We start from the raw sequence: 18854 nt of genomic DNA, 5'->3' as shown, positions 1-18854 counted from the left end.
GTTTAGCAAAAGAGAAAGAATAAGAGCAATGGATAAAGATAGTAGTGATTTTAGAGAGATAGAATGGATTTTGAACTATTTTAGCTTATAAAAAGCTATACCCTTCTTCAAAGCACTAAATGCTTAGATGCTAGAGAGGAAAATTGCATATTGTTCCTCTGAATTCCCAATAAGAGAGTGACGTACCAGGTGAAGGCATTGCAACAACATAGTTGGCCAGCTCTTGGGGAGCGCTGTCTCCTCCCTCATTGGTAGCAATCACCCTCACCCAGTACATGTCCATGGACTTGAGGCCTTTCACACTGAAGGAAGTCATGATGATGGAGCTGGGATTACAGCGGGACCATTCAGCGCACTCAGCCTGCCGAATCTCCACAAAATATCCTTTCGCCTCATCCTGTACTCCTGGTTTCTCCTCAGGCTTGGTCCATGCCAGGGTCAAGTGGGTGTAAGAAGTTTCCATCACCTTCAGGTCTACAACTTTACCAGGAGGCTCTAGAGTAGACAAGTTAAAAGATGATGTCATATAATGTCAAATATTTAGGTTTATATGTGACCGCAGCTGGTTCTGTATTTTTATCATGTTGCTTTTTATAAATTAAGATTATGAATGAATTAAAATATTATTATTATTGTTATATAGGATAATTTAAAATCTTCTCCATTAATACATTTAATTTACAAAATTATTACTTAATAGCAAATAATTAATTTTCAATCTTTAAATAATTGTATTACTCAACATCTAACATCAGAATTTCAAAATACTTTCTACATTTTGTCAATATTCTTACCTAATCTATTATCTAATATTTGTTAATATTATTCTGTATTATTATAATCTAATAGTTATGGCTCACTGTATTAAATGGAAAACAGGTGCATCACTTACTCTTGGGATCCCTTGCAAAAACAAACTCGGAGGGGTTGCTGAATTCACCGGCTCCTGAGACGTTGATGGCAGTAACTCTGAATTCATATTCCATACCTGCCACAATGTCTTTCACTGCATATTTCTTCTCTACAAGTAAAACAAACAAACAAAAAAAGATCAGTGTTCTACAATTGCTGTTTGTCAATGAAGACAGTTTGGACCACAGTAAAAAAAAAAAAAAAAAAAAGTCAGACCTTTTATCAGTTCATCCATGTCATTGACAACACTCCAAAGATTACTCCCCTTCTTGCGTTTCTCCACTATGTAGCCTAAGATGCGTGAGCCTCCTGTGTTTGCTGGCGGAGCCCAGGAAAGGTTTATGCAGTCGTCAGAGGCGCTAACCACTTTAGGAGGTGCTGGAGGGCCAGGGAAAGCTGCAGCATTTCAGGAGAAAATAGACATTACTTTTGGGACAGTTTGGAGTCAGTTACTGCAGATTTAACATATTCTTGCACTTATGGATTGAGACTCCTTCTAGCTCACTAGCAATAGAATATTTTGGGATAACAATTTACCAATACCTCTATTTAAGAATTCAACGAAACTCTTATCTGGGAAGTCACTAATGCAGAGTCTAGAGCTGCTCCTTTAACGATGAATGGGAGACTGTTTACATCCAAATGAGCTTTACATAATGGTGCTATAAATTCCTACAGTGTATATTCATCCTGCCAATTATCAAACTCCATCTGTGCTAATTCCTTCTCTATGGAGCTGTGATGTAGTGGTAAATAAAAAAGTGGATATAAGCCAGCTATGAGTCAGTGATCAACCACAAATATAAACAAAAATCAATTACATTTTCAGAGAAGCATTAATTCCTTAATAGAGCCTATCCTGGTATATTTTACATCAATTTGATACTATTTACTATGATATATACTATACATTTATTTCATAAAGATTTATATCACCCTAAAAAAAGTGGGTAAGCGGAGTAGGTGGAGAAGGTGGGTTTATCCTCCACTACATCCATTAAAGATGAGACATTAAAGATGAGGGGGTTGGACAAATTCTACTTTTTTTCTCTCTCACTATGGACAGACATTCTGTGATATAGAAAATTAAAACTGAAGATGTTAGCTCTAAGTGAGAGTATAGATGAATTTCGGGCAATGCATCAAATCCAAATTCTAGAGAACATCAGACTTGAGTTTGGCTCACCCAGTGTGCCAGCCTGTATGTCGTCAGTCTCCATCATGTCACTTATTCCCTCCGCGGTCATCGCCCGGATGCGGTAACAGTATTTCCGGCCGTGTTCCACACCCGCGTCACGGTAGCTGGGCACACCTGGGATCTCCCCTATTTTCTTCCAGGTGTTTCTGCCCACCTGCTGTCGCTCCAATATGTAGTTAATCACTGGGGAGCCACCATCATCCTTCGGAGGCCTCCATTTGAATTCAATACATGTAGCTGAGCTCTCTATTATCTCTGCAGGACCCAGGGGTGGAGTGGGTTTGTCTGAAAGATAAAAAGAAACAAAAACTGGTTGTTAAAAGTCTGAAAAACCTTCCTCACGGCTTATTTGAGGAGAGCGCTGATACTGCATTTATACTGGAGCAGTAGACAGTAAACCGCAAACCAGGTATTATTTATTTTCATTGGGAGATGATGGTAAAATCTGACAATTCTGATGGTGACTGCAGTGGCAGCTGCAGCAAACGTTAAAAGATTTTAACTTTTGTCAGCCTCTGATATAGATTTCCAAACCACAAGTTTAACCTGTCACATCATGACAACCTGGGATTCTTTCTTTTTCAAGTAGAACAAAACTGGAAGCTCTTGCAGTTAGGAATAGTTTGAGGGTTGAGAGTTGCATTTGGCAAAATAATAAGTAGCTAAATCTGTCCTGCCACAGATGGGCTCAGTGAAATGTAGCACCCTGTTCAACTAATGGAGAAACGAATGGCCTCATTTACACCATAATGTGGATGAGCTATGAGGGATAAGATTGAACACACTGCGGTCTGCTGTTGAAGATCTTTAAAGAGTGGAGGACTTTTTGCCACGCAGCTTGCTGCATAAATCACATTTATTGACATCTATAAACATAGGGATTTTTTGCCGCAGCTATTCACAGAGTTTATCATTTCCTATGAATCAGGCAGACATTCCTTTTGTCTTTGCATTACAGGGAATCATTATTCAAACTGTAGAGCATATGGAAAAAAAGTGATTCTTGATTTTATGGGCCAGAATTATTTTCCTTTCATTCACTCACCAAGCACAATTAGTTGTGAAATAGCCTCAGTGATGCCATGTTCGTTCTTGAGCTTGAGCTTGATCTCTCCTGTGTCCTTCCGCTGGCACTTGCTCAGTAACAAGCGGCTGTGGCTTACAGACTTCTCTATCTTGATGTTGTTGTCATCTAGGAGCTCCTCTCCCTCTCTGTACCACTGGATCTTCATGGGTTCATGACCAACAAAAGGCAGTTTGAAGATGGCGTTCTGCCCCACTTTAACTGTCACCGGCTCAGTGAAAGCACTCAGGTCACCAGGGTCAAACCTTGGAGGGTCTAAAAGAGGGATCAGGAAAGAATGCTATGTCATTTCAAGGAAGGCAGAGAACATTCATCATTATCATTATCACATGACAAAGGCTTCAAACCTTTGACATTGATCATCGCCTCTGTTTTACGACCATCTGCCTCAAATCGGTATTTCCCAGAGTGTTCCTCCTTGCAGCCGCTTATGACCAGTTTATGGGTTGCACCTTCTTTAGTGATGATGAAATTGTCATCTGTGGATATCTGATAGGAGGGGGGTCACATAAATGAAAATAAACAAAAAGCAAGCAACAAAAAAGTTTGCAAATAAATCAGTCATTCATTAAAATTGGTAACAATGAAATTAAAGGACAATGCCACCATTTTGACATGTGAGTCCATAGACTGTGTATCTAAAAGTGAACCAAATTTTTGAGGTACATTACAGACACATATGAAACCTGTGGCAATATTCTGGCAAAAATGGATTCCAGATTTCTCAATAATGTAAAAACATACAGAGCAATGCTGTTTCTTTACGGAATTTCTTAACTGTCATCATATGACACCCACATGGTACCCACAAAAATGGCGAGCTTGTCCTTTAAGACTAACCTTCTTGCCGTCTCTGAACCAGGCTCCCTCACAGTCTTCACTGCTGAGCTTACATGTTATCTCAGCAGTCTCACCGATGATGGCATTGACATCAGACAACCCACTGATGAACTGAACCCCTGGATCTGACATACACAACAACAAGCAGTTAGAGACTGTAAATGTTTATTTGTGTCAAGTCCAACAAACTGAAACAAAAAACAGAGTAGAGAGTGCTACATTTGGGTCAAAATCTTCAGTAGAAGGTGCTCTTTGCTGTGGAGTGATTGCATCAAAGAAGAAAAAAAATCCAAGGCACTCTTCATAGAAAAAGGTAAAAAGCCTTTATTCCATTGGCTTTTTCAAAGAACAGGTGAAAAACTCAAAAACTCAGGGAGCACAAAGCTCCAAACAATTCCATGTTGAACATGTTTCTTCTTTGAAAGTTACAGGTTACTTTTGCACTGAGTAAATTCATATATTTAATATAATATAATTGTTCTTCCAGAATTTTCACTCTTCTTTTTTCAGTTTCTTGCTCATTTTCAATCTCTCCAGGCATTTTTGTAGTCTTGCTCTCTTCGATTCCCAGGTATTATTCGTCCTCTCAAAGTGTTCTTTTCTCAGTCCATTTGTATTGATTTTCTTCTTTTATATAAAAAATGCTTCTTAATACAGTTCTTCAACCATTGTTTTGTGTGTACTTTCCATTTGCTCTTGTTCTTTTGTCATCAGTTGCAGAAAAAAAAAATATTGCAATGGAGACAAAGAGTATTTTCCTCACTGAATAGAATCACAATTTCAAGGTTGTAATGACGAAAGCTTCTTTATAATAATAATGTTAAAAAAAAAAACTTAAACCCAGATTCCTGTTTATCCATTGTGGACCACATACAAATTACCAACGTAAACCAGCATTTAACATGCAACAGCAGAATTATATAACAAACCTAGCTGATAATAACTGAATAACATCAGTACATTAAGGATAAGGATTAGGATAAGGATTGTGATTAAGTAATAATTATTTGGATTAGTGTTTTTGCTAGTTTTATGTAGCCCCTGAGTAAAGCTGCTCCTATGAAATTACAGTTGAGATTAGTACACTAGTACTACAGCTTATTCATTCTCATCATCTGAAGTAATACATGTAGAATAGGTTTAGTCACTTAACAGAATAGAAAATGGAACCAAGTAGTGCTACAGATCAGCCAACTGAAGTTCACAGCAATATGGTGTTCTATAATCTAGCAAAGTTTAAAATGTAGCAGAACTCGTTAGACAGGCTTCTAATATGTTTCAGTGAGCAGCGTCAATGGATGATGCAGACGTGTGTGTCAAGTATTTGCTCTATCCAGCATTTCAAATGGATGCAACTGGAGCACATCCCTTTCATTCAATGACACCATAGTTGGTTGCTTACCAATCACCAAATCTTGTATCAATGGGCCTTGCCTTTTACGCCTTGAATGCGTGGCAAAACCAGTGGCGTCCTCAGTCTCGTTATACTCACTTTGGGCATTTGGATCTGTGCTTTCACCTTAAAATTCAAATATTCAAGCCTGAACTTTACACACAAAAACTGAAGTTTGATTCTAAATTATAATATCAGTAAGAGTCTCACAGGCAGCAGAAACTGCAACAAAGGATGTTTTATATCAAAAGACAATGTGGGGTTAGTTAAACAAAGATTAAGTAATTTAACAAACACATATAAGAAATAAACATGTCTGCAAACAAACAGACAAGAAAATCTTGCCAAGAAGCCAGACCAATTGTCGCTGCTGACAAACACCAAGAAATTGTGGTCTCTTACCAGTGACTACATCTTGTGGCTGTTGGCCTTGCTTCGTACAGCTTGAACGTTTGTCAAGACCAGTAGAGTTCTCATTCCCATCACAATCACTTGGTTCATTTGGATCTGTGTTACAGCCATGAAATTCAAGTAGTACACACTGAACTTTCCACAGTGAGTTTCAATAAGTTCTGAATCAAGAGTTTAACCAAGCAAGTATTGTTTTAAAACAAACAAACAATGTCAAATATGAAGCACACAGACAGAGTAACGTAACAGAAGACATCCTTCGGAAAGACACTGTTAACCAAATGGACAAGACCTGTTTGTCAGGTAGATAGGTATGCAAGTGATGCTTTTTTGCATCATACAGAAATAAACAAGTGCTACAGGTAGCACTTGAATGCTTGGCAGATCCAGTGGAGTCCTAATTCCCATCAGAATATCTGATGGGAACAAGTGCTACAGGCAGCATGACAGCGAAGGACTAGAGATTTATCTTGGAGCTCTCTGCCTTCCAGCATGACATACAGCTACACCAGCTATGCCATTTTGAATCATGCTAATATAGATATACTGTACAGTATATCTGTGCATGTGGTTTCTTACCAGACATGGCACCTTGTATCCGTTGGCCTTGCCTTGAATGCTTGGCAGACCCAGGAGAGTCTTCATTCCCATCAGAATCACATAGTTCATTTGGATCTGTGGTATGGCCATGAAATCAGTATAGTGCTGACTGAACATTTCAGTATGAGTTTTAAACTGGTTAAGCTCGAAATCAACATTTTAGTAGCTGTACTCTACAAAGGTACCACAGGCAACAGGAACACTTCCATATGTGCTAATCCTGTCCATCTCAAAGAAATCACAGTCACAGAGATTATGTCTATTCCAGAGTCAGTAATGGGTTTCGTATTACTGGGTATCGAGAACATGTCTTCTACATGTGTTCTCTTACCAGTCACTCCACCTTGTGTCTCTTGACCTTGCTTTGTATGCCTTGAATGCTTGACAGATCCAGTAGAATCCTCATTCCCATGAGAATATCTTGCTTCATTTGAATCTGTGGTGTGGCCATTACATTAAAATACTCCTGCTTGAGCTTTTCAAAATGACTTTTAAAGGGTATCACAATAAAAAAACTAGTGCTACGGGCAGCATGACAGCAAGGACTAGAGATTTATTTTGGGGTGAGTCTCACCCAGACCAAGACATGAGCTGCCAGCATTATATACAGCTATGCCAGCTGTGCCATTTTAAATCATGCTAATATAGATACTATATACAGGTATGACTATCCTTGATAGTCAACTACAGTACATGTCCTCCATGCAGTCAATACCGTGCATGTGGTTTCTTACCAGACATGGCACCTGGTGTCTGTTGGCCTTGTTTTGTACCCTTTGAACGCTTGGCAGTCCCAGTAGAGTCTTCATTCCCATCAGACTCACATAGTTCATTTGGATCTGTGGTATGGTCAGGAAAGCAATATAGTTCTGCCTGAATATTTCAGTATCAGTTTTTAGCTGGTTAAGCTTGAAGTTAACATTTCAGCTGCTGCACTCTAAACAGGTACCACAGACAACAGGAACAGTAACAAAAGACAACATATAACAAATAACCATAAGGACAAAAAGACACTTCCATGTACTAATCCGTTCCATCACAAAAAAAGGACAAGTCACAAAGATAGGTCTGTTCCAGACTCAGTACTGAGTTCCGTATTACTGGGTATCAAGAACAGACATGTCTCCTACATGTGCTCTCTTACCAGTCACTCCACCTTGTGTCTCTTGACCTTGCTTTGTGCGCCTTGAATGCTTGGCAGATCCAATGGAGTCCTCATTCACAGAATATCTTGCTTCATTTGAATCTGTGGTACGGCCAGTACATTAAAATACTCCTGCTTGAGCTTTTCAAAATGACTTTTAAAGGGTATCACAGAAATAAACAAGTGCTACGGGCAGCATGACAGCAAGGACTAGAGATTTATCTTGGGGTGAGTCTCACCAGCTATGCCATTTTGAATCATGCCAATATATACTATCTACAGGTATGACTATCCTTGATAGTCAACTACAGTACATGTCCTCCATGCAGTCAATACCGTGCATGTGGTTTCTTACCAGACATGGCACCTGGAGTCTGTTGGCCTTGTTTTGTACCCTTTGAACGTTTGGCAGACCCAGTAGAGTCTTCATTTCCATCAGATTCACAGAGTTCATTTGGATCTGTGGTATGGTCAGGAAATCAATATAGTACTGCCTAACTATTTCAGTATCAGTTTTAAGCTGGTTAAGCTCGAAATCAACATTTCAGCTGCTGCACTCTAAACAGGTACCATAGACAACAGGAACAGTAACAAAAAACAACATATAACAAATAATCATATGGATGTGAACTAGACAAAAAGACACTTCCATATGTGCTAATCCGTTCCATCACAAAAAAAGGACAAGTCACAAAGATAGGTCTGTTCCAGACTCAGTACTGAGTTTCGTATTACTGGGTATCAAGAACAGACATGTCTTCTACATGTGTTCTCTTACCAGTCACTCCACCTTGTGTCTCTTGACCTTGCTTTGTATGCCTTGAATGCTTGACAGATCCAGTAGAATCCTCATTCCCATCAGAATATCTTGCTTCATTTGAATCTGTGGTGTGGCCATTACATTAAAATACTCCTGCTTGAGCTTTTCAAAATGACTTTTAAAGGGTATCACAGAAAAAAAACAAGTGCTACGGGCAGCATGACAGCAAGGACTAGAGATTTATTTTGGGGTGAGTCTCGCCCAGACCAAGACATGAGCTCTCTGCCAGCATTATATACAGCTATGCCAGCTGTGCCATTTTGAATCATGCTAATATAGATATAATATCTACAGATATGACTATCCTTGATAGTCAACTACAGTACATGTCCTCCATGCAGTCAATACCGTGCATGCGGTTTCTTACCAGACATGGCACCTGGTGTTTGTTGGCCTCGTTTTGTACGCTTTGAACGGTTGGCAGTCCCAGTAGAGTCTTCATTCCCATCAGACTCACATAGTTCATTTGGATCTGTGGTATGGTCAGGAAAGCAATATAGTTCTGCCTGAATATTTCAGTATCAGTTTTTAGCTGGTTAAGCTTGAAATTAACATTTCAGCTGCTGCACTCTAAACCGGTACCACAGACAACAGGAACAGTAACAAAAGACAACATATAACAAATAACCATAAGGACAAAAAGACACTTCCATGTACTAATCCGTTCCATCACAAAAAAAGGACAAGTCACAAAGATAGGTCTGTTCCAGACTCAGTACTGAGTTTCGTATTACTGGGTATCAAGAACAGACATGTCTCCTACATGTGTTCTCTTACCAGTCACTCCACCTTGTGTCTCTTGACCTTGCTTTGTGTGCCTTGAATCCTTGGCAGATCCAGAGGAGTCCTCATTCCCATCAGAATATCTTGCTTCATTTGAATCTGTGGTATGACCATTACATTAAAATACTCCTGCTTGAGCTTTTAAATAAACAAGTACTACAGGCAGAATAACAGCAAGGACTAGCGACTTCTCTTGGGGTGTCCCACCCAGACCAGGCCATGAGCTCTCTGCCTGCCAGCATGACATACAGCTATGCCAGCTATGCCATTTTGAATCATGCTAATTCAAAAGTGCATTCTTGAAACAGACGAAGCATAGCTTTTCTACCAGTGGAGTGAAAATCACCAACCTTTTCAGCTCCATTACACAAGCCAAAGAAAAAACAGCCATGTTCCAGATGCTGACCTTACCTTGTACACCTATCATTTTCACAACCAGTAAAGTGCCTATTCAATGGGATCATTTATTCAATTGGATCTGTATTATCACCACAAATGTAAAACTACAAACTGGTCATGTATTGACGTTGATTGAAAAAGACTGAAGAAAACAAAGGAAATCACACATGGTAATCAACCTTGTCCATTGCACAGAAATGGACAAGTCACAGCAAATAGGGACTGTTTCAGAGTGAATAATGGATTTTATGTTTCTTCTGCCAGTACTGTACAGTAGATCTGGAACAGGTATGACTATCCTTGACAGTCAACTACAGTACATGCCCTCCATGCAGTCAATACTGAGCATGTGGTATCTTACCAGACATGGCACCTGGTGTCTGCTGGCCTTGCCTCATACACTTTGAACACTTGGAAGACCCAGTAGAGTCTTCATTCCCATCAGAGTCAAGTTTATTTGGATCTGTGGTGTGCATGATATCAATACAGTGCTGCGTGAACATTTCAGTATGAGTTTTAAAATAGTTAAGTTCTAAATTAAAAGAACAATCAGTAATATGGACTGTTTAGTAACATCTAATGGCAGCCATAGGAACTACACCAACATCGGTAAACGTGTGTCCTCCTCTACAAGTGTCAGCCAAAGTCCGGCCTGCTCCACCCCAACCTCTCTCACCCCTCCCATCCTCGTTATCTACGGTGGTTTGAAATTGACATAAAGTATAAACTGCTATTTTCACAACAGACCCTACCTAGCCAAGTAGTGCATTGTTCAGAAATTTCAAGTGAAGAAGTAACATACCTCATTGCGAACAACACACATCCTGTTGCTGTTATAAATGTTTAGAACATCCCAGAGTTGCATAAAAATTATACAGCAACTCAAGTAAAAATGGAAGCAATGGTGATGCTATGCTATCAGCTAACCCAGAGGTCTAGGAGCTCAAGCTGTAGCTAATGCTGACCAAGTTTATCCAATACCCTAGCCGCTTAACAACAGGTTGTTTGTGAGCATATTGCTTGACAGATATTTACTGATGCGCAGCGAAGTTGTGGTAAGCGAACGTTTGTTGCATCAACAAGAAACAAACTAGCTTGTGTGGCTAACGTTAGCTACAGGTTGCTTACCTGCCCATCAAAATTTGTAAGGCCAACTCTGCATCAGTCTTTAAGTTTTTCAGAGTTGTAAGCTACCTTCTCCTTTGAAATGCTGCACCAATGTCCACCCAGGTTTTGGAGCGGACTTTGTCATTGGCCTTTTTAGCTTCAGAACAAGGCTTTTTAGGCTTCATTGCAGAGGTGTCTTGCAAAGCCAATCGTTTGGTCGCTGTACGATATTCTATGGTTGCGCAAATGAAACAGAAATTTCCAAACACAAAGGGTGTAGTTCAGGGGGTGGAGCTTGGGTGTATATTGAACTGCCTAGGGGTGTAAAGCAGTTCCACCTAGAGAGTACGGACCGGACTGCTTGTTTAGAAAGCTTGAAATCTCGCCAGTCATTGAGGTAATGGAGTGACTGGCATTGATCAACAACACTTGCGAACTCCCGCTGATATATTGGTCATTTTGTGCAACAAGCCAGTAAGATATTACTGATTATTCCTTTAATATTTCAGCTGCTGCACTCTACACAGGTACTACAGACAACAGGGACGACGACAAAAGACAATGTATAACAAATAATCATATGGATGTGAACTGGACAAAAAAGCACTTCCTATGTGCTAATCACGTGAAGTGCTGTGCATGTGGTTTCTTACCAGACATGGCACCTGGTGTCTGTTGGCCTTGTTTTGTACGCTTTGAATGCTTGGTGGACCCAGTAGAGTCTTCATTCCCATCAGATTCACATAGTTCATTTGGATCTGTGGTATGGCCAGGAAATCAATATAGTTCTGCCTGAATATTTCAGTATCAGTTTCAAGCTGGTTTTGAAATTAACATTTCAGCTGCTGCACTCTACAGGTACCACAGACAACAGTAACAGTAAGAAAACATATACCACATAATCATATGGATGAAAACTGGACAAAAAGACACGTGCTAATCCTGTCCATCACAAAAAAATGGACAAGTCACAGATGACATCTGTTCCAGACTCAGTACTGAGTTTCGTATTACTGAGTATCAAGAACAGACATGTTTTCTACATGTGTTCTCTTACCAGTCACTCCACCTTGTTTCTCTTGACCTTGCTTTGTGCGCCTTGAATGTTTGGCAAATCCAGTGGAGTCCTTCCCATCAGATTCACATAGTACATTTGGATCTGTGGTATGGCCAGGAAATGAGTATAGCGCTGCCTGAATATTTCAGTATGAGTTTTAAGCTGGTTAAGAAATCAACATTTCAGCTGCTGCACTCTACACAGGTACCACAGACAACAGGAACAGTAACAAAAGACAACATATAACAAATAATCATACGAATGTGAACTGGACAAAAAGACACTTCCATATGTACTAATCCGTTCCATCACAAAAAAAGGACAAGTCACAAAGATAGGTCTGTTCCAGACTCAGTACTGAGTTTCGTATTACTGGGTATCAAGAACAGACATGTCTTCTACATGTGTTCTCTTACCAGTCACTCCACCTTGTGTCTCTTGACCTTGCTTTGTGCGCCTTGAATGTTTGGCAAATCCAGTGGAGTCCTTCCCATCAGCTTCACATAGTACATTTGGATCTGTGGTATGGCCAGGAAATGAGTATAGCGCTGCCTGAATATTTCAGTATGAGTTTTAAGCTGGTTAAGAAATCAACATTTCAGCTGCTGCACTCTACACAGGTACCACAGACAACAGGAACAGTAACAAAAGACAACATATAACAAATAATCATACGGATGTGAACTGGACAAAAAGACACTTCCATATGTACTAATCCGTTCCATCACAAAAAAACGACAAGTCACAAAGATAGGTCTGTTCCAGACTCAGTAATGAGTTTCGTATTACTGGGTATCAAGAACAGACATGTCTCCTACATGTGTTCTCTTACCAGTCACTCCACCTTGTTTCTCTTGACCTTGCTTTGTATGCCTTGAATGCTTGACAGTTCCAGTAGAATCCTCATTCCCATCAGAATATCTTGCTTCATTTGAATCTGTGGTATGGCCATTACATTAAAATACTCCTGCTTGAGCTTTTCAAAATGACTTTTAAAGGGTATCACAGAAAAAAACAAGTGCTACGGGCAGCATGACAGCAAGGACTAGAGATTTATTTTGGGGTGAGTCTTGCCCAGACCAAGACATGAGCTCTCTGCCAGCATGATATACAGCTATGCCAGCTGTGCCATTTTAAATCATGCTAATATAGATACTATATACAGGTATGACTATCCTTGATAGTCAACTACAGTACATGTCCTCCATGCAGTCAATACCATGCATGTGGTTTCTTACCAGACATGGCACCTGGTGTCTGTTGGCCTTTTTTTGTACCCTTTGAATGCTTGGCAGTCCCAGTAGAGTCTTCATTCCCATCAGACTCACATAGTTCATTTGGATCTGTGGTATGGTCAGGAAAGCAATATAGTTCTGCCTGAATATTTCAGTATCAGTTTTTAGCTGGTTAAGCTTGAAGTTAACATTTCAGCTGCTGCACTCTAAACAGGTACCACAGACAACAGGAACAGTAACAAAAGACAACATATAACAAATAACCATAAGGACAAAAAGACACTTCCATGTACTAATCCTGTCCATCACAAAAAAAGGACAAGTCACAAAGATAGGTCTGTTCCAGACTCAGTACTGAGTTTCATATTACTGGGTATCAAGAACAGACATGTCTCCTACATGTGTTCTCTTACCAGTCACTCCACCTTGTGTCTCTTGACCTTGCTTTGTGCGCCTTGAATGCTTGGCAGATCCAGTGGAGTCCTCATTCCCATCAGAATATCTTGCTTCATTTGAATCTGTGGTACGGCCATTACATTAAAATACTCCTGCTTGAGCTTTTCAAAATGATATTTAAAGTGTATCACAGAAATAAACAAGTACTACAGGTAGAATGACAGCAAGGACTAGCGACTTCTCTTGGGGTGTCCCACCCAGACCAGGCCATGAGCTCTCTGCCTGCCAGCATGACATACAGCTATGCCAGCTATGCCATTTTGAATCATGCTAATTCAAAAGTGCATTCTTGAAACAGACAAAGCGTAGCTTTTCTACCAGTGGAGTGAAAATCACCAACCTTTTCAACTCCATTACACAAGCCAAAGAAAAAATAACCGTGTTCCAGATGCTGACCTTACCTTGTACACCTAGAATTTTCACAACCAGTAAAGTGCCTATTCAATGGGATCATTTATTCAATTGGATCTGTATTATCACCACAAATTTAAAACTATCCATGCTGACTTTCTTTTGTTAGACTATAAAGGTGTCAGAGACAACATGAACTTTATGACAAACTAGTCATACGTACATTGATGTTGACTGAAAAAGACTGGAAAAAAACAAAGGAAATCACTCATGGTAATCAACCTTGTCCATTGAACTGAAATGGACAAGTCACAGCAATAGGGACTGTTCCAGAGTGGGTAATGGATTTTATGTTTCTTCTGCCAGTACTGTACAGTGTTTCTGAAACAGGTATGACTATCCTTGGCAATCAACTACAGTACGTCCTCCATGCAGTCAATACTGTGCATGTGGTTTCTTACCAGACATGGCACCTGGTGTCTGTTGGCCTTGTTTTGTACCCTTTGAACGCTTGGCAGAGCCAGTAGAGTCTTCATTCCCATCAGATTCACATAGTTCATTTGGATCTGTGGTATGGCCAGGAAATCAATATAGTTCTGCCTGAATCTTTCAGTATGGGTTTTAAGCTGGTTAAGCTCTGAATCAAAATTTCAGCTGCCGCACTCCACATAGGTACCACATACAACAGGAACAGTAACAGAAGACAACATATAACAATAATCATATGGACATTAACTGGACAAAAAGACACTTCCATATGTGCTAATCCTGTCCATCTCAAAAATAAATGGATAAGTTACAGAGATCGGTCTGTTCCAGACTCAGTACTGAGTTTCGTATTACTGGGTATCAAGAACAGACATGTCTCCTACATGTGTTCTCTTACCAGTCACTCCACCTTGTGCCTCTTGACCTTGCTTTGTGCGCCTTGAATGCTTGGCAGATCCAGTGGAGTCCTCATTCCCATCAGAATATCTTGCTTCATTTAAATCTGTGGTGTGGCCATTACATTGCTTTTCAAAATGACTTTTAAAGTATATCACAGAAATAAACAAGTACTACAGGCAGCATGACAGCAAGGACTAGCGACTTCTCTTGGGGTGTCCCACCCAGACCAGGCCATGAGCTCTCTGCCTGCCAGCATGACATACAGCTATGCCAGTTGTGCCATTTTGAATCATGCTAATTCAAAAGTGCATTCTTGAAACAGACGAAGCGTAGCTTTTCTACCAGTGGAGTGAAAATCACCAACCTTTTCAACTCCATTACACAAGCCAAAGAAAAAACAACCAGTAAAGTGCCTATTCAATTGGATAATTTAGTTCAATTGGATCTGTATTATCACCACAAATTTAAAACTATCCACAATGACTTTTTTCTGTTAGACTACAAAGGTGTCACAGACAACATTAACCCCATATGACAAACTGGTCATATATTGATGCTGAATGAAAAAGACTGAAGAAAACAAAGGAAATCACACATGGTAATCAACCTTGTCCATCGCACAGAAATGGACAAGTCACAGCTATAGGCACTGTTTCAGAGTGAATAATGGATTTTATGTTTCTTCTGCCAGTACTATACAGTATACTTGAAACAAGTATGACTATCCATGACAATCAATTACAGTACATGTCCTCCATGCAGTCAATACTATGCTTGTGGTTTCTTACCAGACATGGCACCTGGTGTCTGTTGGTCTTGCCTTGCATGCCTTGAACGCTTGGCAGACCCAGTAGAGTCTTCATTCCCATCAGATTCACATAGTTCATTTGGATCTGTGGTATGGCCAGGAAATCAATATAGTTCTGCCTGAATATTTCAGTATCAGTTTCAAGCTGCTTAAGCTCTAAATCAACATTTCATCTGCTGCACTCTAAACCAAAGGCAATAGGAACAGCAACAAAAGACAACATATAACAAATAATGGTAACACTTTACAATAAGGGTCACTAAGTTAAGGGTTAGTTAATGCTTAATAAGCATTAACTCACCCTTAATTAACAGTTAACTAATGTGAGTAATCATTTACTAATGGTGTTCATGTTAACTAAGGTATTAATTTATACATTATTTAATAGTCATCTTTATAAACTATTAAATAATGTATAAATTAATACCTTAGTTAACATGAACACCATTAGTAAATTACACATTAGTTAACTGTTAATTAAGGGTTAGTTAATGCTTATTAAGCATTAACTAACCCTTAACTTAGTGACCCTTATTGTAAAGTGTTACCCAAATAATCATATGGATGTTAACTGGACAAAAAACACTTGCATATGTGCTAATCCTGTCAGAGATGATGTCTATTCCAGACTCAGTACTGAGTTTCGTATTACTGGGTATCAAGAACAGACATGTCTCCTACATGTGTTCTCTTACCAGTCACTCCACCTTGTGTCTCTTGACCTTGCTTTGTGTGCCTTGAATGCTTGGCAGATCCAGTGGAGTCCTCATTCCCATCAGGATATCTTGCTTCATTTGAATCTTTTCAAAATGACATTTAAAGGATATCATAAACAACCCAGGGTTAGGTGAACAGGAAAGACAGCCAAACAAATAAGTACATTTAACAGATAATCTTAATCTTCAAGATCACAGAAACTTGAATATTTTCAAATCAAATGTGCATTTTCAAATCGTTAAACACACTTCTGTAAGCCTATCAATGCTGTCAATCAGATTTTAGAAAATTTGAGTTTGATTTGACTGGCGCCTGTGAGCCTAATTTATCAAGTAATGATTTATAATCCCAAGGTTTGCTTAGCCTGCCATTATAAAACTGGATCTACATATCATGTCTTTAATTTTGACCATGCAGAGTATCCAAAGTGATCTCACTCAGTTGCTTACATCTCCAACAACTCCATACTTCTAACATATATACAAACTACAGCAATGCAACCCAGATATTTTTTTCTGATCTTCCATGTTGTGTTTTTAAGAAGTATTTCTGCCTGTTTGCAATTACTGGTAGTGAGAGTTGGAAAAAAACCTGAAGACAGGTGGTGGCTGTGGATTCCTGGTACAGTCACTGTTGTCTATTGGGCTTATAAAAGGATGAAAATAAAACATATGTTCTACCAGTGTATTGGGGTTTGTTTCTCTGGAATGCAGAGGCTAGTGCTTGGTTTCCCTAGAGATGACTGTATTCAATAATCCATATTTTACAGTATGCCAGTGGTGATTAGATAAGATTTAATTTACATGATATTTTCTGCCCAAGGCCCTGCTTTCCTGCCTTAGAGAATCGCAATGTAAACAAGGGAATTACCATAGACATTGACATTGACTGCTAGCTATTTATTCCTATACGTTAAAAATAAATTGATTCATATGAGTGGTATTTTTAACATTCAATTTTGGGGGATGTTTCATACTTGCTAGCTTTATCTTCTCCATGCAGTCAATGAACAACATGTAGTCTCTTACCGATCATTGTATCATGTCGCTGTGACCCCTGGTTTGTGTTTTTTGTACGCTTTGCAAACTCAGAGGAGTCCTCAGTCCCATCTGGATCATTTGGATCTGTCCTTTTACCTTAAAATTAAAATAGTCCAGGATGAACTTTTCAAAGTGACTTTTCATTTGGATAGATTTCAAATTATAACTGCACAAGTATGGTATTACAACCAGGAAGCAACAACAAAAGACATTATATCACTAAATGGTCATAGTGTGTGAGTAAGGAAGGGCATTATTATATACTTTAGAAGGACTGCTACCAAATTGTTCTCAAAAGGTAAACACTGTGGTTGGTGGAGTGTTCACATACAGTTTCTCCAATATAACATCTTTAGGAATGCTTCTTATCTCAATATTGTATCTGTTTCATCTTTGTGAGCTTTGCTTCCTCTATGCAGTTAATACAGGATATAATATGTGGTCTCTTACCAGTCACTTTATCTTGCGAGTCTTTACTTGTGTATCTTGAACGCTTGGCAGACTCAGCGGTGTTTCTCAGTTCCTCCTTTCCATCTGGATTATCTGGATTTGTGCTTTCCCCTTAAAAGTTAAAAGAGTCCTAAACTTTATCATTTCATTTGTTAAGGAGGTAAGGAGAGATAAAACATAACCTATGGCAAAACTGTCATACTTTTTAAGGGTTAACTGAACAAAAACTCAGGTCTGTTGTGCTGAAAATACAGCCGCACATCTTATGTGGTAATTATGTCTGTAACAGACAGACAAATGACAGACGAGCACAGCTAGTTCTAGAGAGCACATCGTGATTTTATGCAGAAATAAGTTTCATGAGTGTGCTGTGCCAGTATTACTACAGTCTGCTGCAGTGGTTTATCCTGTATTGGTTGTAGTAATATTTGCAATATGCATGGAATGTGAACCAGACATTATGCAAATGATATTTGCTAATAGTAATGCAGGAGCTCTTGAGCAAACAGAAAAAATAACCTTCATGTTAGGACACTGAAAAAAACAGGTCTGGCACTTCTCATATGTACGGTATGATTGCACTGATTTGTAGGCATGTGGAATTATCTAGTCTAGAATAATTGGATGTTATTGCATTGCAATTCCCTCTGGATGAATGACAAATAGACAAAGATTGGCTTAAGTAGTTTTCAGTTAAAAATGCTGTTGCCTTACTAAGTTATTCGGATAGAGCAGAGATTTTAAGGTCCAGGTTTAGGTAGTTTAGCTTCTTTCCATCCAGTAACAATTGCAACCATCACTCAAGATGTCTTAGTAATGAAAGTTTCCCAGCGGTTCCACTCACCTGCTTGTGTATTTGGGTCAACAGCATCATTTAGTGATGATTTTTTCAGTAGTTGTACTTGGCTGCCTGTCACCAGAGACAAAATGGAAAATAAGTTGGGAATGAGTTTTGTTTTTCTTGCATATTGTAACAGTACTAGGACACTGAAGTCATTCCTATTTTTGTCAGCTCATGAAATTTGTATTTTCATGATTTCAATTTCACATGAACAAAGACATTGGGGCAAAAACACTATAAATGAATTAACATTAGCAGTGGGGTTGCTCCTGGTTTCCTTTGAAGTTCTATAGGAAATCTAACTTTGAGGAAGCCCAGAG

General features: G+C 39.2%; 1 protein-coding gene across 1 annotated transcript in view; it reads right to left on the bottom strand.

Annotated features, from left to right (window-relative positions):
* Window positions 1-18854, bottom strand: part of LOC139908057 (immunoglobulin-like and fibronectin type III domain-containing protein 1) — a 31019-nt gene that overhangs the window by 1891 nt on the left and 10274 nt on the right. Inside the window, exons 13-20 of the mRNA XM_071894636.2 lie at window positions 5437-5553; window positions 4035-4159; window positions 3542-3683; window positions 3156-3449; window positions 2099-2395; window positions 1129-1308; window positions 893-1021; window positions 187-495 (exon numbers count right to left, since the gene is read on the bottom strand). Coding sequence (XP_071750737.2) covers window positions 187-495; window positions 893-1021; window positions 1129-1308; window positions 2099-2395; window positions 3156-3449; window positions 3542-3683; window positions 4035-4159; window positions 5437-5553 — 1593 coding nt within the window. The remainder of the gene's footprint in view (window positions 1-186; window positions 496-892; window positions 1022-1128; window positions 1309-2098; window positions 2396-3155; window positions 3450-3541; window positions 3684-4034; window positions 4160-5436; window positions 5554-18854) is intronic.

The sequence above is a fragment of the Centroberyx gerrardi genome, chromosome 14 (assembly GCF_048128805.1).
Source record: "Centroberyx gerrardi isolate f3 chromosome 14, fCenGer3.hap1.cur.20231027, whole genome shotgun sequence".
Taxonomy (NCBI): Eukaryota; Metazoa; Chordata; class Actinopteri; order Beryciformes; family Berycidae; genus Centroberyx; species Centroberyx gerrardi.
Note: the sequence above shows the minus strand (reverse complement) of the source record. Positions and strands in the feature narration are given on the sequence as shown.